This window comes from Ylistrum balloti, unplaced genomic scaffold (genome assembly GCF_031769215.1).
Source record: "Ylistrum balloti isolate Yb309-2 unplaced genomic scaffold, AGI_CSIRO_Ybal_v1 Utg371740, whole genome shotgun sequence".
Classification (NCBI taxonomy): Eukaryota; Metazoa; Mollusca; class Bivalvia; order Pectinida; family Pectinidae; genus Ylistrum; species Ylistrum balloti.
The window spans coordinates 722762-744366 of record NW_026782874.1 but is presented as its reverse complement, the minus strand read 5'-3'; the positions used below and the strand labels follow the sequence as shown (position 1 = coordinate 744366).

Here is a 21605-nt window from a genome sequence, read left to right as displayed (position 1 = left end):
GTTATCATCCAAGTGGAAATTCAGGTCGCCAGCGATAATCACCGAAGGATTTGTTAGCACCGGTTGAGAATCAAAATGCTTCATTGGTTTTTTTTTTCGTTCTTCTTCATCTTATACATAGAACCACTTTTACATTCCAGTAGATCCTAAATAACTTACAACATGTCAGGTCCTAAATAACGTGTTTATATGTCAGATCTACAACATATCCGAAATAACGTACATTAATGTCAGATCTACAACATATCCGAAATAACGTACATTAATGTCAGATCTACAACATATCCGAAATAACGTACATTAATGTCAGATATAAAACATATCCTAAATCACGTGTATAAATGTCAGATATAAAATATATCCTAAATCACGTGTTTAAATGTCAGATATAAAACATATCACGTATAAATGTCAGATATAAAACCTATCATGTTTAAATGTCAGATATAAAACATATCCTAAATCACGTGTATAAATGTCAGATATAAAATATATCCTAAATCACGTGTTTAAATGTCAGATATAAAACATATCCTAAATCACGTGTATAAATGTCAGATATAAAACATCCTAAATCACGTGTATAAATGTCAGATATAAAACATATCCTAAATAACGTGTTTAAATGTCAGATATAAAATATATCCTAAATAACGTGTATAAATGTCAGATATAAAATATATTCTAAATAACGTGTATAAATGTCAGATATAAAACATATCCTAAATCACGTGTATAAATGTCAGATATAAAACATATCCTAAATCACGTGTATAAATGTCAGATATAAAATATATCCTAAATCACGTGTTTAATATAAAACATATCCTAAAATATGTGTATAAATGTCATATAAAACATATCCTAAATCACGTGTATAAATGTCAGATATAAAACATCCTAAATCACGTGTATAAATGTCAGATATAAAACATATCCTTAAATATGTGTATAAATGTCAGATATAAAATATATTCTAAATAATGTGTATAAATGTCAGATATAAAACATATCCTAAATCACGTGTATAAGTTGTTCTAAAATATTACATTGCTATTGTCACGGATATCCGCTGTTCCTATAGCCAATCAGCGCATGTACTTAACCGTCGTGTCCCTCACTGTTAAATATATGTATCAGTTTGGGTACACATCATATCACTAGTTCAAAATGATTGTTTTCATCATAGCATTGTGTGGTTGTTCGGTATTGGCCTTCCCTAGATTTCAGAATGAAATTCCTAGCGGTGGAGAAGTGCCACACCCATGCAAGGTGAACTATATCTGGAGGGGTGTCGGGCATCTTAACCCCCTCGGAGGAGGTGACAGAAACCCTTTCGGTGTGGACTTCAATGAAGCTGGTAATGTATGTATCAAATTATTGAATTAACTGCGAAGTCATTGGAGTAGTTAGATAAGTGGGATATATTTTATTTGTCTTCGATGATGCGCTTTAAACAAGTTTGACAAGGATTTACGTGGCGGGAGATGTCGTAGAAGCAGAAGACGTTCACCCTTACGGGAAAGTTGATATCATGTTCTTCGTATTTGTTTCAGGATTATCCGTGTAAATCTTTCTTTGCTCTTAATTTTGTGTTTTAATTGGAATTCTGTTGACATGTAGGTAATTTCTCTTTGTCACGATATAGCCTGTGTATACGGCTCCTATGAGAACAAGACTCTCTGTTGTATCTATATAATTGAATTTTTCGTCATTGCATGTAGTGCTCAATCTTTTGTCTGCTCCTATGTATAATCTCTATCAGCATCTTTTTGATACATGTAGTGGATCTCTACACAAGCGTTTAGAGTTTTTTAAGTGCTAGAATCAAATGCTAAGCTTTGATTCCATTAATAACTTCCTTTTTGCAGGTGTTTAGTTAAATTAATAAAAGACAAGAGTACAATAGTCATAGAGGGTTGAACATAAGTAGAGAAGTGATACCTGTGCTGAACGTGACAATGTTAGAGCACACATCACACATTAAACACGTATTCATGGCTGTGATATAGAGATCACCCATGACCATATAAATGTATATTTCCTATAGATCTGGACTACATCCTTGTGTAGGAAGGATTCTGACGGGGACGGTAAGACTAATGGGGAAGAGCTGGGAGACCCGGATTGTGTGTGGAGCAAAGGAACCACCCCTGCCGTCACAGTCGGTATCAGCCATCCCGGGGTCTGTACCCCCTTCTCCGATCCTGCTTGTCAGGCTGCTAACTCATGGGTGGATTGTGATATTGAAAAACTTCAATGTGACGCTTTAAATGAAGACGGTATGTCATGTTATCCCGCGGTAAAACTAGGAGCCAGTATACTATGGTATATTTCGAGTATTCTAATCTTTAACTATTATGAGACAAAATACAGCATTACTAACGTTTGTCATCTTTCTGAAACACAACTCATAGTGGTCTTTAGATGACAGAAATCATCTACGTTACCAGTATTAACGTGTTATATTAGATGTATTGTCACGTTATTTCAGGCATGCTTGTTAACAATAACTATAATAACATGGGTTTTTTTTCAGAATTGAAATAAATTTCATTGGTTACATCGTGGTAGTTAGGTACCGCAACATAGTATGCATCTTTATTCTAAACGTGTTATACATTTCAGGAATGCAGAACATAACTGTGCGTTTTCCAGAGACGGAGGTGCCCTCGACTGCGACCAATTATTATTGCATGCTCTTTGAACTTCCAAGTGATGACGACTACCATATGGTAGCTACCGTTCCATTTATTGACAATGAGGAGGTGATGCATCACATGATCCTGTTTGGATGTGATGAAACAAGTAAGTGTGTCTTTCCATGGAAATGATGTATATGTTAGTGATGTCATAATTTGTGAGTGTATGTGTTGTTTCGTGTGTCATACTCATCGTACACTGTGAAAGTGTTTATGTGTATTATACCGTGAATGTTTTGTGATGTGTACTGTATTGTGTAAAGACGTTTTGTGATGTGTACTGTATTGTGTAAAGACGTTTTGTGATGTGTACTGTATTGTGTAAAGACGTTTTGTGATGTGATGTGCACTGTATTGTGTAAAGACGTTTTGTAATATGTGCTGTATTTTGTAAAGACGTTTTGTGATGTGTACTGTATTGTGTAAAGACTTTGTAATGTGTGCGATATTGTGTAAAGACGTTTTATGATGTGTCCTGTATTGTGTAAAGACTTTGTAATGTGTGCGATATTGTGTAAAGACGTTTTGTGATGTGTACTCGATTGTGTAAAGACGTTTTGTGATGTGATGTGTACTGTATTTTGTAAAGACGTTTTGTAATATGTACAGTATTGTGTAAAGACGTTTTGTGATATGTACTGTATTGTGTAAAGACATTTTGTGATGTGTACTGTATTGTGTAAAGACGTTTTGTGATGTGATGTGTACTGTATTGTGTAAAGACGTTTTGTGATGTGTACTGTATTGTGTAAAGACTTTGTAATGTGTGCGATATTGTGTAAAGACGTTTTGTGATGTGCACTCGATTGTGTAAAGACGTTTTGTGGTGTGATGTGTACTGTATTGTATAAAGACGTTTTGTAATGTGTACGGTATTGTGTAAAGACGTTTGGTGATGTGTACTGTATTGTGTAAAGACGTTTCGTGATGTGTACTGTATTGTGTAAAGATGTTTTGTGATATGTGCAGTATTGTGTAAAGAAGTTTTGTTATGTGATGTGTACTGTATTGTGTAAAGACGTTTTGCAATGTGTGCGGTATTGTGTAAAGACATTTTGTGATGTGATGTGTACTGTATTGTGTAAAGACGTTTTGTGATGTGTACTGAATTGTGTAAAGACATTTTGTGATGTGTACTGTATTGTGTAAAGACATTTTGTGATGTGTACAGTATTGTGTTAAGACGTTTTGTGATGAGTACTGTATTGTGTAAAGACGCTTTGTGATGTGTACTGTATTGTGTAAAGACGTTTTGTAATGTATGCGGTATTGTGTAAAGACATTTTCTGATGTGTACAGTATTGTGTAAAGACGTTTTGTAATATGTGCGGTATTATGTAAAGACGTTTTGTGATGTGATGTGTACTGTATTTTGTAAAGACGTTTTGTAATATGTACAGTATTGTGTAAAGACGTTTTGTGATATGTACTGTATTGTGTAAAGACATTTTGTGATGTGTACTGTATTGTGTAAAGACGTTTTGTGATGTGATGTGTACTGTATTGTGTAAAGACGTTTTGTGGTGTGATGTGTACTGTATTGTATAAAGACGTTTTGTAATGTGTACGGTATTGTGTAAAGACGTTTGGTGATGTGTACTGTATTGTGTAAAGACGTTTCGTGATGTGTACTGTATTGTGTAAAGATGTTTTGTGATATGTGCAGTATTGTGTAAAGAAGTTTTGTTATGTGATGTGTACTGTATTGTGTAAAGACGTTTTGCAATGTGTGCGGTATTGTGTAAAGACATTTTGTGATGTGATGTGTACTGTATTGTGTAAAGACGTTTTGTGATGTGTACTGAATTGTGTAAAGACATTTTGTGATGTGTACTGTATTGTGTAAAGACATTTTGTGATGTGTACAGTATTGTGTTAAGACGTTTTGTGATGAGTACTGTATTGTGTAAAGACGCTTTGTGATGTGTACTGTATTGTGTAAAGACGTTTTGTAATGTATGCGGTATTGTGTAAAGACATTTTCTGATGTGTACAGTATTGTGTAAAGACGTTTTGTAATATGTGCGGTATTATGTAAAGACGTTTTGTGATGTAATGTGTACTGTATTGTGTTAAGACGTTTTGTGATGTGATGTGTACTGTATTGTGTAAAGACGTTTTGTGATGTGTACTGTATTGTGTAAAGACGTTTTGTGATGTGTACTGTATTGTGTAAAGACGTTTTGTAATGTGTGAGGTTTTGTGTAATGACGTTTTGTAATGTGTGCGGTATTGTATAAAGACGTTTTGTGATGTGTACTGTATTGTGTAAAGACGTTTTGTGATGTGTACCGTATTGTGTAAAGTCGTTTTGTGATGTGTAATGTATTGTGTAAAGACGTTTTGTGATGTGTACTGTATTGTGTAAAGACGTTTTGTGATGTGTACGGTATTGTGTAATGACGTTTGCTGATGTGATGTGTACTGTATTGTGTAAAGACGTTTTGTGATGTGTGCCTATTGTTGTGATCACTATGTTGTCAGGTGTGCTATATTGTATGAGTGATTGTTGTGATTTATGCTGTGCGGAAATAGTAATTCTGTTATTTTTTGTAAATGTAGGATTGTCATGTGCAGTCAGTGTAAATCTACCGTTGTTTTTTTATGGTATACTGTTTAAATAGATGGTTGTGATCTGGTAGAGCTTCTAAAGTTAGTGCTCACGTTGAACAACTTCACATGCAATGGAGAGAATCCGCTACAAGTCAGTGGTACGGTCATATGAACCACGATGTTAGTAGTATTGAATGTTGAATCAAGGCTACTTGCAAAAAAAATGAAAATTTGGCAATTATTTTGTCCATACTAAAACTTAATTATAAGTAGGTTTGATGTGAATTCAGCTTGACATAACAAAATATTACATCAACAAAGCAATAATCGTACGTGTACAGTAGTGGTCGCGGTGGCGAGCTGGAACTTTGCTGTTTTCTACACTATGTAACAATGTAAAGAAAAGTTAAAAATCAGTGGAAATCCGTTCCTTAAAAACATCTGTTGAAACCATACCGTCTTCTGACTTTTCTGCTGTTTGTTCCTATATTCTGCAATTGTCGGTGTTTTTGAAACCATAGAATGAAAATCCCTGCTAGTGGTAGTAAAGTTCTTTCACCGTTCATGTTTTCCATTTTCTTGCATTGGAATATCGTCATTTTCTGATACCTCTCAGGAAATCTCATTTTAAAGTGATGGCTGTAGATCAGAACACTCCCAGCTGGCATGTTCCTAGTGTCAGAATGACCAATAAAAACCATACATTGCTCTAGATCAGAACATTCCCAGCTGGCATGTTCCTGATGTCAGAATGACCAATAAAAACCATACATTGCTCTAGATCAGAACATTCCCAGCTGGCATGTTCCTGATGTCAGAATGACCAATAAAAACCATACATTGCTCTAGATCAGAACATTCCCAGCTGGCATGTTCCTGATGTCAGAATGACCAATAAAAACCATACATTGCTCTAGATCAGAACATTCCCAGCTGGTTTGTTTCTGGTGTCAGAATGACCAATAAAAACCATACATTGCTCTAGATCAGAACATTCCCAGCTGGTTTGTTTCTGGTGTTAGAATGACCGATAAAAACCATACATGACTCCAGATTAGAACACTCCCAGCTGGCATGTTCCTGATGTCAGAATGATAGATAAAAACCGTACATGGCTCTAGATCAGAACATTCCCAGCTGGCATGTTCCTGATGTCAGAATGATAGATAAAAACCATACATTGCTCTAGATCAGAACATTTCCAGCTGGCATGTTCCTGATGTCAGAATGATAGATAAAAACCATACATTGCTCTAGATCAGAACATTCCCAGCTGGCATGTTCCTGATGTCAGAATGACCAATAAAAACCATACATTGCTCTAGATCAGAACATTCCCAGCTGGCATGTTCCTAGTGTCAGAATGACCAATAAAAACCATACATTGCTCTAGATCAGAACACTCCCAGCTGGCATGTTCCTGATGTCAGAATGACCAATAAAAACCATACATTGCTCTAGATCAGAACATTCCCAGCTGGTTTGTTTCTGGTGTTAGAATGACCGATAAAAACCATACATGACTCCAGATTAGAACACTCCCAGCTGGCATGTTCCTGATGTCAGAATGATAGATAAAAACCGTACATGGCTCTAGATCAGAACATTCCCAGCTGGCATGTTCCTGATGTCAGAATGATAGATAAAAACCATACATTGCTCTAGATCAGAACATTTCCAGCTGGCATGTTCCTGATGTCAGAATGATAGATAAAAAACCGTACATGGCTGTGGATCAGAACATTTCCAGCTGGCATGTTCCTGATGTCAGAATGATAGATAAAAACCATACATTGCTCTAGATCAGAACATTCCCAGCTGGCATGTTCCTGATGTCAGAATGACCAATAAAAACCATACATTGCTCTAGATCAGAACATTTCCAGCTGGCATGTTCCTGATGTCAGAATGATAGATAAAAACCGTACATGGCTGTAGATCAGAACATTTCCAGCTGGCATGTTCCTGATGTCAGAATGACAGATAAAAACCGTACATGGCTGTAGATCAGAACACTCACAGCGGGCATATTCCTGATGTCAGAATGACAGATAAAAACCGTACATGGCTGTAGATCAGAACATTTCCAGCTGGCATGTTCCTGATGTCAGAATGACAGATAAAAACCGTACATGGCTGTAGATCAGAACACTCACAGCGGGCATATTCCTGGTACCAGAATGACCAAAAGGATAAATGAGGGTGGGTGATGGAAGGGGGATAGAAATTTGACGTTTTGTTACAGTGCCATTTTTCATATGTCTAGACACTTATGACGCCATTATTTATCTGTATTGACGTCATTTCTGAGGATATGACGTCATTAATTATTCCAATATATAGGTAAGATATCTACTTATGAATCGGTTATATCTACATAATGAAAATAACATGCTTAGTTTGGATGCAACTGCATCGACTCAAAATCGGCTTTGGCACAGAACGGGTTAATTCATATGGGATGTTTTCATTCCATGCGTGTTTCTTAAGTTACATTTTATCACAACTAAGCAAATATCTATAAGTATGTTTGTTTCACATACTGTACTAAATACAAAGGTAAATGTGATAATGAAGTTAGTTCGTGTGTTTTTACGTAGATAAAGAGATAACTGACACTCCGATGAACATTCCTGAACCCTGTGGAATGGGACCCCACCGACAATGTTTGACAATGATTGGAATATGGGCGGTAGGATTTAGTGGAGAGTGTGTCCATAAAGACATTGGCTTCCGAATGGGACAAAAAGGCTATAGAAAGGCTGCAATGCAGGTAATGCTGAAATAAGATAATGCAGATAAAATTTCAAAATTGAAAAGAAAACAGAATCCAAAGAACGCAGTGTGTTTATTATATGTAACAGAGGTCATTATATATTTCAATGCCTCGGTTAGGTATCGAACCTGGGACCCCTGGCTTACTAGTCTGACGCTCAACCAATCGAGCTAAAGAAAAGTCCTCCCTAACCGAGGGTATTGTTATCACATTTTGTGGAGATCTCTTATCCCATACCTGTTTGATTTTACCCACCATGGCAAAATTACACATCCTTTATATACTACTATGCTACCTCACTCCCATACCTGTTTGATTTTACCTACCATGGCTACACACATCCTTTACTACCTACACTCCCATACCTGTTTGATTTTACCCACCATGGCAGAATCACACATCCTTTATATACTACTATGCTACCTCACTCCCATACCTGTTTGATTTTACCCACCATGGCAGAATCACACATCCTTTATATACTACTATGCTACCTCACTCCCATACCTGTTTGATTTTACCCACCATGGCAGAATCACACATCCTTTATATACTACTATGCTACCTCACTCCCATACCTGTTTGATTTTACCCACCATGGCAGAATCACACATCCTTTATATACTACTATGCTACCTCACTCCCATACCTGTTTGATTTTACCCACCATGGCAGAATCACACATCCTTTATATACTACTATGCTACCTCACTCCCATACCTGTTTGATTTTACCCACCATGGCAGAATCACACATCCTTTATATACTACTATGCTACCTCACTCCCATACCTGTTTGATTTTACCCACCATGGCAGAATCACACATCCTTTATATACTACTATGCTACCTCACTCCCATACCTGTTTGATTTTTTCCACCATGGCAGAATCACACATCCTTTATATACTACTATGCTACCTTACTCCCATAAAAACACAACCACCATATGCATGTGAGCCGAGCGGACGATAGAGCCGACATTTAAATGTCATATTCTCTCTCTCTCTTTATATATATATATACATTCCCTTACTCACTCACTAGCCTCTCGCTACCCTAATTCTACCATTGTATAACAAGCCTTAGGAGAACCAAGCACCTGCATTTTAATGGTCTACAATGGTATTTCTACCGGTCGTTAGATACTTTCACACTTTATATTTCTTCAATACCTTTACTGAAAAGCGAAAATATGTAAATTATATATTCTATACTATATATAAGTGCATTGTATACGTTTTCACCCGAATCCTGAAACTATAGCAGTCAACGCTTTGGAAGTCCGCGCCTAGAATGAATACCCGATATACCCCTCACGAGCGCGTCGGTACCCTAGTACTCCACGTGGCACGCCAATCAGTCTCCTGATTGGTCAGATACTGTACACTGCTTTGCACGCATTGCGTACATGTGTACGTGACCGAAACTATAGGATAGCAAATTTCCGCTATTCTCCGAAACGCGGAATTTTTTGAATTACTGTTACTGAAAGCATTTGACACCGGATACACGAGTTTGCTTCATAATCACAATGAGATGAGGATCTCTATCCTATTGAGATTGAGGTCAATAGGACCAGAACGGATGCTATAACTTATAAACTCAAAAGTGTGCGTGTCAAGGTCCGAATCAACACACTTCTGTACAAATAGTACAAACTCGGGGTTGAAATGTCCGACCCCATTACATATAAGTGGAAATCACTCACACTTAAAGCTACAGCCATATATCAATTTAATCTTGATTACATATATACTATCTTGTTCTAACTAAAATGATACTGTTCACTGACGTCATTCATGTCATTTTAATAATATTTTCTCATATGCGCACTAGCCCACGATTCAATAAATTTCTTGAATTTACTATAATTGTTAATTTTAGAACAACACAAGTACACCTGTATATTCTGAACCGTGCCATTATTTCTTCACGTGGATGGGACTGAAAACTGAAAACATAAAGCACAGAATTGACATGTTCAAGGAGAGAGTTCCATTGTTGGTTGACTGTTCAATAGATTTGATTACATGTAGGGTTACTTCTAGACTTTTCTCGTGTTGATTAGATTGTCAAAACCATTTAATATTCTGCATGCTAGTATGGTATCATCTATCCGCACTTTATTTGTTTTCTCTGTGGCTGTATTTTCCATCGAGTGCTTTTCTGAAATGGATATGTTTTCTAAATCATTCACTTTAATATGTTTTTAGTTAACTACATAACTGACGCATATTATAAACATGGTACCAGTATTGGTTTATAAAGACGAATGAATGCATCCGTAATCACTTAGATAAAGTTTCGAATTTCTTTAGGTCGCCTTTCTGTCTTTCACGCAAATAATTCTATCGATGGTGAAGATTTTACTTTTTTAAACTGTATTTGAAGATTAAAATTATATAACACTTCCGCACAATCGTAAGTGTGTATGTGAGTGAATGTGGTAGACTGCTGGGAAACTGTGGTCACCAATATTAATTACTGCACGATACGTAATCTATGTGATTAATAACATTATGCAGAATCTACAAAATGTACTGGCATTTTTAACCATAAAATATTTAAAAATTGTGTCATTTATTGAGTTTTGGGGTTCGGACATCTCCCCATTTTGACCACGTTTTATTTTCCCTAATGGCTAAAACGTTTAAACACGATAATAATTTATTATTTGACTGTTGTTGTACTTTATTTCACATTTGTATTAAGTTGTACGATTGACAGGTGCGACTTTTGTAAATATCCTGTAAATGGTAAATATTCACAGGAGAAGATATGCAAACTTGTAAGGTATGTAGTTTGTCATGAAATTGGACGTGACGTTTGGAACGGTAATGATATTATAGTTTTACTATAATTTACTTTTAATGTTTGCTAAATGCCATTCATAAATCTAGTCTAGGACCCACTTCACATTACAGCTTATTTCAAATAATGTATTTTGGACTTGATGTATATCGCATACAGAACTGTTCCCGTGATTTTATTGTAATATCTTCTTCACGATCGCTTTCCGTAATAAAAATGATTTTATCCAGCCAAACCTTTGGAGTGCATTTCCTTTTTCTAACTAGGTTCACTGGAACAACCCCCTCCTCCGCTCGGACTTTACGGACAGTTCCGGAATGACCATCTATTACACATCTAATCGTCGTGTGCACGATGCCACCATAATGATGATTGGTCAGAACTACTTAGCAATCCCGCCAGGAGAGGCTTCATACACAGTCGAGTCCACATGCACCCAGTATTGTACATCCCGATTGCTGTCTGATACCGTCTATATAACGAGAGCGCTCAACCACATGCACTACCTGGGTATGACGTAATTCCAATGATGCATGAGAAAGTAAATTTAAGAAAAAAAATTAATGAAAGTATATAGATATATCTCTTGGAGAAATTTCAATTAAAGAATGAACAGGAAATAACAATTGAATAAATCGCAAGATGTTAAAACCCGTAACGTATTATATACAAACCTTTTATTTCAGGGTTGACAGTTGAACAACGAGCAATAGTCTTATTATATAAACTTTGATATCAGAAACATATTTGTATATTTGTGATGTCTGACATTTTGTTGTTACATACTTTTAAAAGCATCATGATTTCGTAACAATAGTCACAATACCATTAAGAAAAAAATAAAGAAAGAAGCTGGAATGTGGTCATAAATCATGTGTTTCAGGTCGTCAGCAAAGAATTGAGCAATACAGGGGTGGCGTCAAATTACGAGATTTGACGTACGACAAGCTGTACAGCTATGATAGCCCGGTTCTTCATGAGTAAGCAGTTGTTATAATGTATAAAATATCGGTTCTGACTAGTTAGAAACCATTCAAAAGATCATTTTCATCTTTTCTAAAACTGAAAAAAAAATGAAAACGCGATTTGCTATAGCGAAACAAATGTCCAGGCAACAACCAGTGACAGGTTATTTTAGTGCTACCAATAACTTTTTTATTAGGTATAATTATGACGGTTTGGACGATGTCAAGTATTGCGTGACCAAAACTGACTTCCAAAGCTAATGAATAGATAAAAATTGGCGTGAAGTGATAGTTTTCCTGAATTATCTAAGACACAGGGTCATAACTCAGGAAAACATGCAGTTTTCCCTTCAGCCTTTTTTTTTTTTTCATTTCATGAGATGTTCAACTGTTTGCATCCGTTATTAGAACCAAAGTTGTGCTGATGACAGTTAATGCTACACCTAAATAAAGAAAAATTGAAAATGATATACAATAGACGTATATTCTGTGATCAAAATGTAACAAAAAATATCCACCTTGTTGGTGTTCTTGATAGATTCTAGTAAATAATTTGAAATGAAATTGGAAATATGCGTACAGAATGTCATGGTCAAAACTGTTTAGATAAGATTCAAATTGAATGATCTGCCTCAGGAATATACAGCAAAGAATCTAAAGAATACAGAAAAAAATATCGGACATCTACGTGAACAATCAAACTGCTTCTTTTTTAAGAAGCTGAAATGAACTATGGTATGAAAAAATAATGTTTATTTGTTTATTTTTTCAACAGAAATTTTGCTCAGTTTGAAACTAAAGATAATTAAATATGATAATTTAAAGAGAAATTGTAGGCGTAAATTTGTCCACCACAGCGGTCCACATGCTAGATTGTTCCTACTTGTAAATAGTTTTTGATATATGAATTGAGGCACAGTAATCCCAATTTAGTATGCCAATTTCGACAAGTGTGATGCATAATTTGACTTATTGTCTTTTAAAACATTTTGAACCGGAAGTCAATTTTCAATATGCAACACACTAGTGAAATTGATATAATTCTTTTAATACACTTAATAAAGCAGTGATTGATGATGTACCGTAAATATCATATTTTAATCTGAATACGTTATCATCTTCCTGATTATGAATAACACAATAGTGTTTATCAAATCAATCATCAAAGTCTCTTTGTAGAACATCATATGTGCAGTTGTATCTCTTTTTCCATTACAATAGTTGCTATTATGGCTATTTTAGAACTGATTTTGTGTGCATGCAACAGTGTTAAGGATAAGGTGATTAGCGTTAAGCCGCTACAGTTGAACTATATTTCTTTATTGTAACCAAAGATCCTCTCTAATTTCTGTTGTCCAATCATACTGATACTCATACTGATTAGGGTGGTTCCATGTTCTACTTGGAGTGTTTAATAAAGGAATCATGTACTGATTAAGATTAAGGTTCCTTCTGTCATTTGTTTTACCAAATACTTCACAAATACATTAAATGTATAAAAGGAAAAGTATATATGGTCACAGATTTAAACAAGAATTCCGAGGCAGTGAAACGTGTAATTTCGTGTATTATACTGATATTTTATGAAAAATAAAATCTTGTCCAACGGAAAGGGATCAGAACCCCGTAAAACTACGCCTTGTCCACAAATTCGGTAACCAATGGTTATCTTGTTTTACAATATTGTACGAAAGACATGCAAATGAAAAACATTTTAAATACAAATTAAGTCTTACACACAAAACGGCCACACACTAAATGAAACTGCATCATAAAGCCGTTTCGAACTTCTAGGGGCTCGTCAGTGATGCTAAGGCCCTAAATTGTGAAGCCTCTGGGGAGATTGAGGAAAACCTGGAGTGTTCTAAAGAAAAACGAAAATCTAGGCAATAGTCCCATCAATTCAATAGATTTCGTGATTTTCTTATATTACGTATTTTTCATCATAATTGACTTTCCATTTTGACCAACGGCCTCAAAACTTAATGAGGAGTAGAAGTTATTTCATAAAGAATGACAAGGTCATTAGAATAGCTATGGTTCACACGCTTAAACTGCACAACCTTAGAATTTTTACTCTAAACCGACTACCGTGAAAATCTGAACAGTAAAGAGCATGGTGAAAATATAAACTAAATCCGGTCTCGACATGATTGTTATAGACATGAACGATTAAGACATAACAACTGAAGCAGTGTAGAAAAAGGTAACAAATACAACAATGATTTAACATTAAATTATATTTTACAGATTCGAGAATCCCATTGAACTACGACCAGGGGATGAACTGAAGACCACATGTACTTACAGATCAATCGGCAAGGACAGAACAACATTAAAGGGAGATGGTACTTCGGATGAAATGTGTTACGGCTTCCTCACCTTTCACCCGGCTGAAAACATTCAGTTTCCCTACTGTACTGCTTGGAAGGGATTAGACATCTGCAAATTTCACTACGGACAAGAAGTCGATGGTTGCACTTTTAGAATATTCGAAAATGAAACGCATCCGGATACGATCCGTTTAGCTATCGACGTTTTTGAACGTTGTAAGGCCTTTGGACCTTGTCTAGGAGAATGCAAAGAGCTCATTAACGATAACAAATGCCTCCACGGTGACATTGCGGATTTTTACAAACAATATGCAAACGAATCGAGAGAACACATGGAGTTTTGGGCAGCTGTGGATTCTTGTAAAACAGAAATTGCACTGGAGGCGTTTCAGCACGACTTGTCAAATTGTAGAAACTCCACTAGCGTTTCAAAGATCAACGCGGGTGTTGATGAAATAGCGGCGTCCTTGTCAGTCACATGCTTCTCTCTCCTTGTTAGTCTGTCGATGAGACCTTGAGGACTGTCGCCATTATACAAGTTACAGTATAACCAGCTGCTTATTTAATGTATTAATAGGTTATCGATACATAACTCCATTGACATTACATTACATTGACATTTACACTAGGTTTCCATATTTCCTTGATTTTCCTCAAAATATGATGGTACCTATGTCATCTAGAAGTGAACTTTGATGAAAACTGATGTCTCAGCTCCTTTTGAATTGATATGTATCGCTAATGTATTGCAATTTAATGAATAAACACTTCAGAAATAAGTCACAATAGCCTAAAAAGCTCAAATGTGATAATCTGTCGAATACGGGACAAGGAATGATGAACACATCATACCCAAAACTTCACAAGCTTCCTACTTTAAAGACATTTTTCTTGGAACCCGTTCTTATCAGTATATACTAAACAAAAAGAAAGGTAACACTATTTTATTCTGTGAATAATTAATTAACTCCTTCATAAATCCTTACCAATCATGTACGAATAAAGTAATTGATCAATTCTGATAAAATTGCAGTTATGGTTCATTATAAAACTTTGCGTTCAGTTGTTTTTATTCGACTGTAAAGGACGTTGGGGTCAATTTCAAAGGTAACACCATTAGTAATGGGTAGGGCCTAATATTTGCAAAGTAAACAGCATTGCAGCGTCGTCGCATGGAACTCGTAAACCGGCGGATAATTCGAGGAGAGATGTTCCATTCAGCGATCAAGTCTTGGGCTAGCTCCTGCAAGTTTGACGGCTGATTTTGACGTTCTCTCACGCGTCGCCCAAGAACGTCCCAGACATGCTCAATCGGTGACAAATCAGGTGATTTAGATGGCCAATCTAACACCTGCATGTTCTTCTGCTGCAAGAAAGTTATGCTGTCGCGGCTGGTGTGCGTTGGTGCGTTATCCTGTTGAAAAATGGCGCCAACGACATGGCGTCTTAAGAATGGCAGAACCACTGGTCCTAAAATTTCGTCCCGATATAGAATGTCGGTTAAATTGCCATTTAACACAACAAGCCTGGTACGAGTCCCCCCACAAATACCACCCCAAACCATTACACTTCCGCCGCCAAAGCGGTCCCGTTCTGCGATGCAATAGTTCGCAAAACGTTCCCCCCTCGTCGCCTCCACACTCTGCGCCTTCCGTCACCGTGACAAAACCTGGACTCATCTGAAAATAGAACATTGTTCCATTGTCGTAAGGCCCAACGACGGTGAACACGGGTCCAGTTACGCCGATTATTACGGTGACGTTGCAACAAATTGGGTCCAGTGTAGGGACGCCGCGCTTTCAATTGGTAGGCCCTCAACCTGTTGCGGACTGTTTGGGGAGACACACGACGCCCAAACAATGTCCTTGTAGTCTCTACTGCGTTTACGAATCGATTGCGCAAGTGTATCAATCGTATACGACGGTCATCCCTGACGGTCGTTTTACGGGGTCGGCCGCTTCGGGGACGATCGAATGTTGACCCAGTTTGGTTTAAACGACTTACCAACTGGCAAATTGCCTTAGCACTGCAACCAAAATGCCGTGCAACTCGACGGCAAGACTCCCCAGCCTGCATCATGCCTACAGCCCTTTCTCTCTGTACTTGTGACAGCCGGGGCATAATGATAAAGTTGAAAGATAGCAAGATTCGGTGATTTCTAAGTCCTAATGATCTGAGGAACAGTTGCCATTTTGAATGTTTATGAAATTCAAGCGAAGATACAAGTTAGTCGCAGAAAACATCGTGCAGCTCTTTCGCTAATACAGACTTTCACGCTTGAATGATTTCGGTAACCCCCTTGGATTTTGTAATGTAAAACATTACCATTTTCTAATATTGCACAAACGTTATTTTGTTTTCACTCATTTACAGGTATTCGCCAAGGAAACATGTTAACCTTTCTTTTTTTGTTGAGTATATATAGCATGCACACAATATTTCGGGGGCTTGTTTTTTGAAAGTATTTTAGCCATATATTATTATTTGTAATCTATAATTATTAAATATTGCTAAGTGATCGATACCAGAAATATCAGATAATCTGCTGTCCATACTGAAAGAGGTACCAAACTTACTGTTTATTGACAATACGATTGCCATTTCTAAGATAGGTGGCAAGTTTTAGAAGATACAAATACAGTTGACGCTCGTCTTAATTTATAGGATATATAGAAATTACGAATTTAACTGCATTATGGTGCAAATGCACATCCCCATCTAGATTTTGAAATTTCTTTCAATCGCTTTGGATTTTCCTTAATCACCCCATAGGCTTACCATCTAGGCCTTTAGCATGACTGACGTGTCCTAGAAAGACGAAACAGCTATATGATGCAGTTTTATTTAATGTGTGACTTTACTATATCTTATCTTTCTTAAAACAGAATTATTCTTGGAAACATGAGTTATGAATGTGCCTTTTATAAGGATGTTTAAAATCTTCTTTCGATATCAATTCCCCTAGAGAGTAACATTCACTTCCTTGAGTATACTAGATTGTTCTTATTATGTTAAAACATTAATGTGTTATCAGTGTATTAACAGCCATTGAATAGAGTTAGTTAGTACCAAAATTATAATAACACCTAGCAGAGCGTCGAATGCATTATAACAACGTGCACATCTCAGTGTTACTCAGTGATTCAGAATTGATTTTAGTTCCCAAAATACTAAATCTACTTGCTTCTATATTGAAACGAAAGATGGCCCTAAAGGCAATTCGTTAAGTTTTCCTCATCAATACTGGCATCGGTCAGCACTTCCGTAGTAAACTACGTGTTTTTCAATTTCTATTAATTGGATTAAATGCGGTTATGTCCATAGTGTAATGGATGCAAACAATGATTACTCATGTCAAAGTTATATAGATACTTTTTATAGGTTTTAAATTATGGTTTTTTTACATCTCATAATTTCTTTTTCACGTTGATATGTTTGGGATAGTAAATGTGAGCAAACGTTCATGTTATAGATGCATGATTTCTTACAACATTCGTCACTTCACTTTGTCAATAAAGGAAAGCAATAATAATAACGGGGATATGCAATTACTCTCCATTGTTTACGGTTTTTCCGAAGAAAATACGATGTTAAGGAATTTACTTCCGGTAAAAACGTGTCTCCCTCAACGACAGGTCATGTCACTGAGGGTCGTATTCAACGTAAGAATGTATTATTTACACAAATAGATAAAAAAAATCCCGGAGTCTTCGTGTGTCTACATAGCTGCTAAAATGGACTCTTTAACAGGGAAAATTGTCATAATTACAGGTACTCACTGTCAGTTGTATTAACAATTTATGGAAATATTTTGTGTATAGATGTGTGTGTAGTTTTAAGCTTGGATAAGTACAAGTATGCTCGGTTTGTTGACCTTTGTGACGGCAGAGTAATATATCACCTGAGTCTAAAAGCCTGTGTTATAACTTTGGGAGATGTTTTCCAATTTATATAACAGATATGCTCATTTCTTGACGTAATTGATATATTCTACAATCAGAACGGATCTAACATAGTGGTTTCGATAAACAAACATTTCGTCCTATTAATTGACCCCTGTACCCGATCGAGGTTTTATATAATTACGTAGAGATGAATGCCGGACCGCAAGCTTATAATAAAATAAATTATATATTATAAATATATTCTCAAAAATATATCAATACAGACAAATGAACCATTTTGATAACTTCGTCTTTTTATATAACAGTTGACTATTTATAAAGAGTATTGCTCTAACCCAATGTGCTAATCCCTGTAGATTAAATGCTCCAGGTACATTTGCAAAAAAAGTTTTAGGACGTGTTTACAAACATTTAATATCAAAAAGTTTGTGACAAACAAATTTTGTTGGTGATAGATCTATCTCCTAATTGATGTTTTCTGTTCAAGACGAAACAGGTAGGGAAAATGCCATTTCCTTTGAATGTAAAGATAAGAGAAAATATTGATGCCTTAATGAAACTGAATCATTATGTTTTTTATTCGATTTCTATTCCAGTCGTTCGCTTAATATACCTGTCTTGTTGTATTTCATCGATGATTTTTCTACATTGGAAGTAAGAATATTATCTTTTGTATGTTGCTATTGTTCTATAGTCCTAAGTTCGATTTTTTTCTGTATTTGTATCCAGAAAATTAAAAATATATTTGTCACATTGTTTAGTCACTTTTCACAACTCTTTTCAATATTGAATATTTTCAATAATAATTTTGGCATTTCTACAACATCACTGGTATATCATTTGTGTGTTATCTATAGGTAAGAGTCTGTGCTGGTAGCAGGATTTGTCTAGTTTACATAAGACAATATAAATAGAACAAATGAAATTTCAATTTTATCATGTAATGCTACGGAAGTCCAGATGACCTGATTAATAGCCGATAACTCAGCATACGATTTTTTTTCCCATGACGACTAAAGCTGAACCACATATCTGAATGCGTTTATCCATCAGCAAACTTTTGTGATCTACAAAATCAAATAACACAAATATTGTTACAACATGCATGACTGGTTTCATTGCAAATCATGATTAAAATCTAACTCATTGTCTCTTAGATATTGAAAGTTACAAGACATGTGAGAACAAAACGAATTGAACTTGATTTGTAATAAGCTGCTGTTCTTTCCATTAATTCACTAGCTCTGATATTTGAAGCTATCTCCGATTTTCTTTACAGAACGGAACGTCGTTATTCTCTTGACACTTCCAAAGGAATATCCGTATATTGTTTTCCTTTTGTTCATATTTTACCGTAGTTTCATTAAATTGGCTAAGAATCCTCTATAAAACACGCACTTATGTTGATTACTGAAGCATCTTCTTATTCTGACAATCCACTGGGAGCCAGTGCTGGAATAGGCCAATGTTCGGCTGTATACTTAGCTAGGTATGGATGTCGACTGGTGCTTGTGGGCAGAAACGAAAGAAATCTTCAGAGGACTAAGGACAGTTGTATTGGACAAGGCTTGACTAACGAGCAGGTAAAATATTACTTGAATTTTGGTTTAACAGTGCAGAGATAATTTCATGAACTGACATTTAAGTCTTTTATTACAAATTTTGCAATAGATACTGTAGATCCAAACAATTAATTTAACTGCATCATCTTTACGTCTTTCATGGACTCGTCAGTGGTGCTTCGGACATAATATTAAAACATGGGAGTCTACTGAGGGAAATCCAAAGTGATCGAAAGAAGTGTCAAAATGTCAAATGGAACAAAGATATAGTCTCGTATTTAAAGTGATATTGTATAATACTTTCATAAAATAGGATTATTGTAACTTTTCTATCAGTAAAAATTTATCACCTGATCCTTTATGGAGCAATAGATGAGTGAAATTTTCCTCTTTTATTAACATCCCAATTAAATCTAACAATTAATAGTAAAATAATATGTTGGTGATATGAGAGGTGTTACGTAAAATAGATGGTTGAAGTTTCACAAGCTGTGTAGTTTAGTAAGGAAGAGTGCATATTTCTACAATGAATGCCACCTGAGCAAAACACGATATCATTAATAAAATAAGAGGAATTGGTTAGAGCGTGGTTCGCAAGATGGTCACGCTGTTTCGGTGGCTAGAAATCAGTTTTCTCTGCCATTGTCAATAGATAAATGACCAGTACGAAAAGTATCATATAACATTACATGAGTTGATTGAAACCAGTGCTTAAATCACTATGTCAGGAACTCTCCATATCAAACGTAAGCGTGATGGATGTTGTATCTTAATCAGACTGGAATTGCTCCTTCAGTATACATCCAGTTAAAAGGTTAAATGTTGTTAATTCACAAATAATTAAGTAACTTAAACTTTCCAAGGTCATATGTATTGTTGCGGATGTGACCAAGGAGGATTGCAGGATTGATATCATAGACAAGACGATGACAGCATTTGGGAAACTAGACGTTTTGGTGAGTACTGAAAAAATGGATAATTCATTGTCTTTAGTAGATATTGTTATGTGTATCTAACTGTAACGATTTAACATTCACTTTGTAATATACGTCGTGTCTTTACATGCAAGAGTCACTAGTTCACATCTGAGCGGTGAGAAAACAAAGCTTTTAATATTTCCACTATTCTATTCTATAACCAGCTTTTACAATCGATTGAACTCGAATAAAGCTTAGTTTGGGCATTTATTAATTTTATATATTGTTTAGAATACACTTCACAGTATGTACGAAGACAGATATGTAATCAAAACGAACGAAAATTAAAACTTATTTGATAATATAATCTAATTTTTGAAGCACTAAATTTGGGCAGAAAGAATGATTATAGTCAAAATCTGATTATGAAATAATTTTCAAAGATAAACAACAAGACCTCTTTACATTAACAGAAGTTGATCTTGACCAAGAAATAGAGACTAACTTTAAGGCACCGCTATTTTTGTTGAGACTGGCAATACCACATTTAAAGGCAACAAAGGGTAATTCTTCATTTATTCATATTTGTTCCATATTCTAAAAGAAGAAAACAGAAAAGAAGTGAGAGGATATTTAGTATCTGTTAGAGTAGATAAACGGGTCGTAGAGGATGAAATTTGAACATTGATTACGAATAAAAAAATTAATTAATTTTTTTTTAATATTTCATGTAAAATCAGTGTTGTTTTATTTTGAATAAGGTCAACAATTTGCACGAATTATTTTGAATAAGGTCAACAATTTGCACGAATTATTTTTGATTAAGCAAATCATTTCAAAGTTCCATATTAGTTAATCCCCGCTTTATATTTTTTTCACAGGGTGTATCGTGAATGTATCCAACAGATTGTCTAAGACAGTTGTAAGTGTAGCTGTCAGCTTACTATCTTCCTGACAAATGAATACACAGTGTAGCACGGGTTACCAATCTTACCTTCATCCTGAATCACACATATCAAGTGTTGCTTTATATATATAGTACGAGGATGCCAATATTGTTTTCATATATCACAACAAGT

General features: G+C 35.6%; 1 protein-coding gene across 1 annotated transcript; it reads left to right on the top strand.

Moving 5' to 3' along the window:
- The first annotated feature begins 1141 nt into the window (after positions 1 to 1141).
- Positions 1142 to 14921, top strand: LOC132563476 (tyramine beta-hydroxylase-like). The gene is made up of 7 exons (XM_060228234.1): positions 1142 to 1365; positions 2051 to 2282; positions 2629 to 2808; positions 7856 to 8028; positions 11111 to 11354; positions 11728 to 11824; positions 14060 to 14921. Exons 1-7 carry the CDS (start codon positions 1171 to 1173, stop codon positions 14658 to 14660), a joined length of 1722 nt encoding a protein of 573 aa, XP_060084217.1. The 5' UTR covers positions 1142 to 1170; the 3' UTR covers positions 14661 to 14921.
- The last annotated feature ends 6684 nt before the right edge of the window (positions 14922 to 21605 follow it).

What these genes read in the sequence shown, in the direction of transcription:
- LOC132563476 (XM_060228234.1), top strand. Translation starts at nt 1,171, where the DNA reads ATGATTGTTTTCATCATAGCATTGTGTGGTTGTTCGGTATTGGCCTTC. An exon ending in ATAGAAAGGCTGCAATGCAG is followed by an intron (nt 8,029 to 11,110) that starts GTAATGCTGAAA and finishes TTTTCTAACTAG; the next exon opens with GTTCACTGGAACAACCCCCT. An exon ending in CAACCACATGCACTACCTGG is followed by an intron (nt 11,355 to 11,727) that starts GTATGACGTAAT and finishes CATGTGTTTCAG; the next exon opens with GTCGTCAGCAAAGAATTGAG.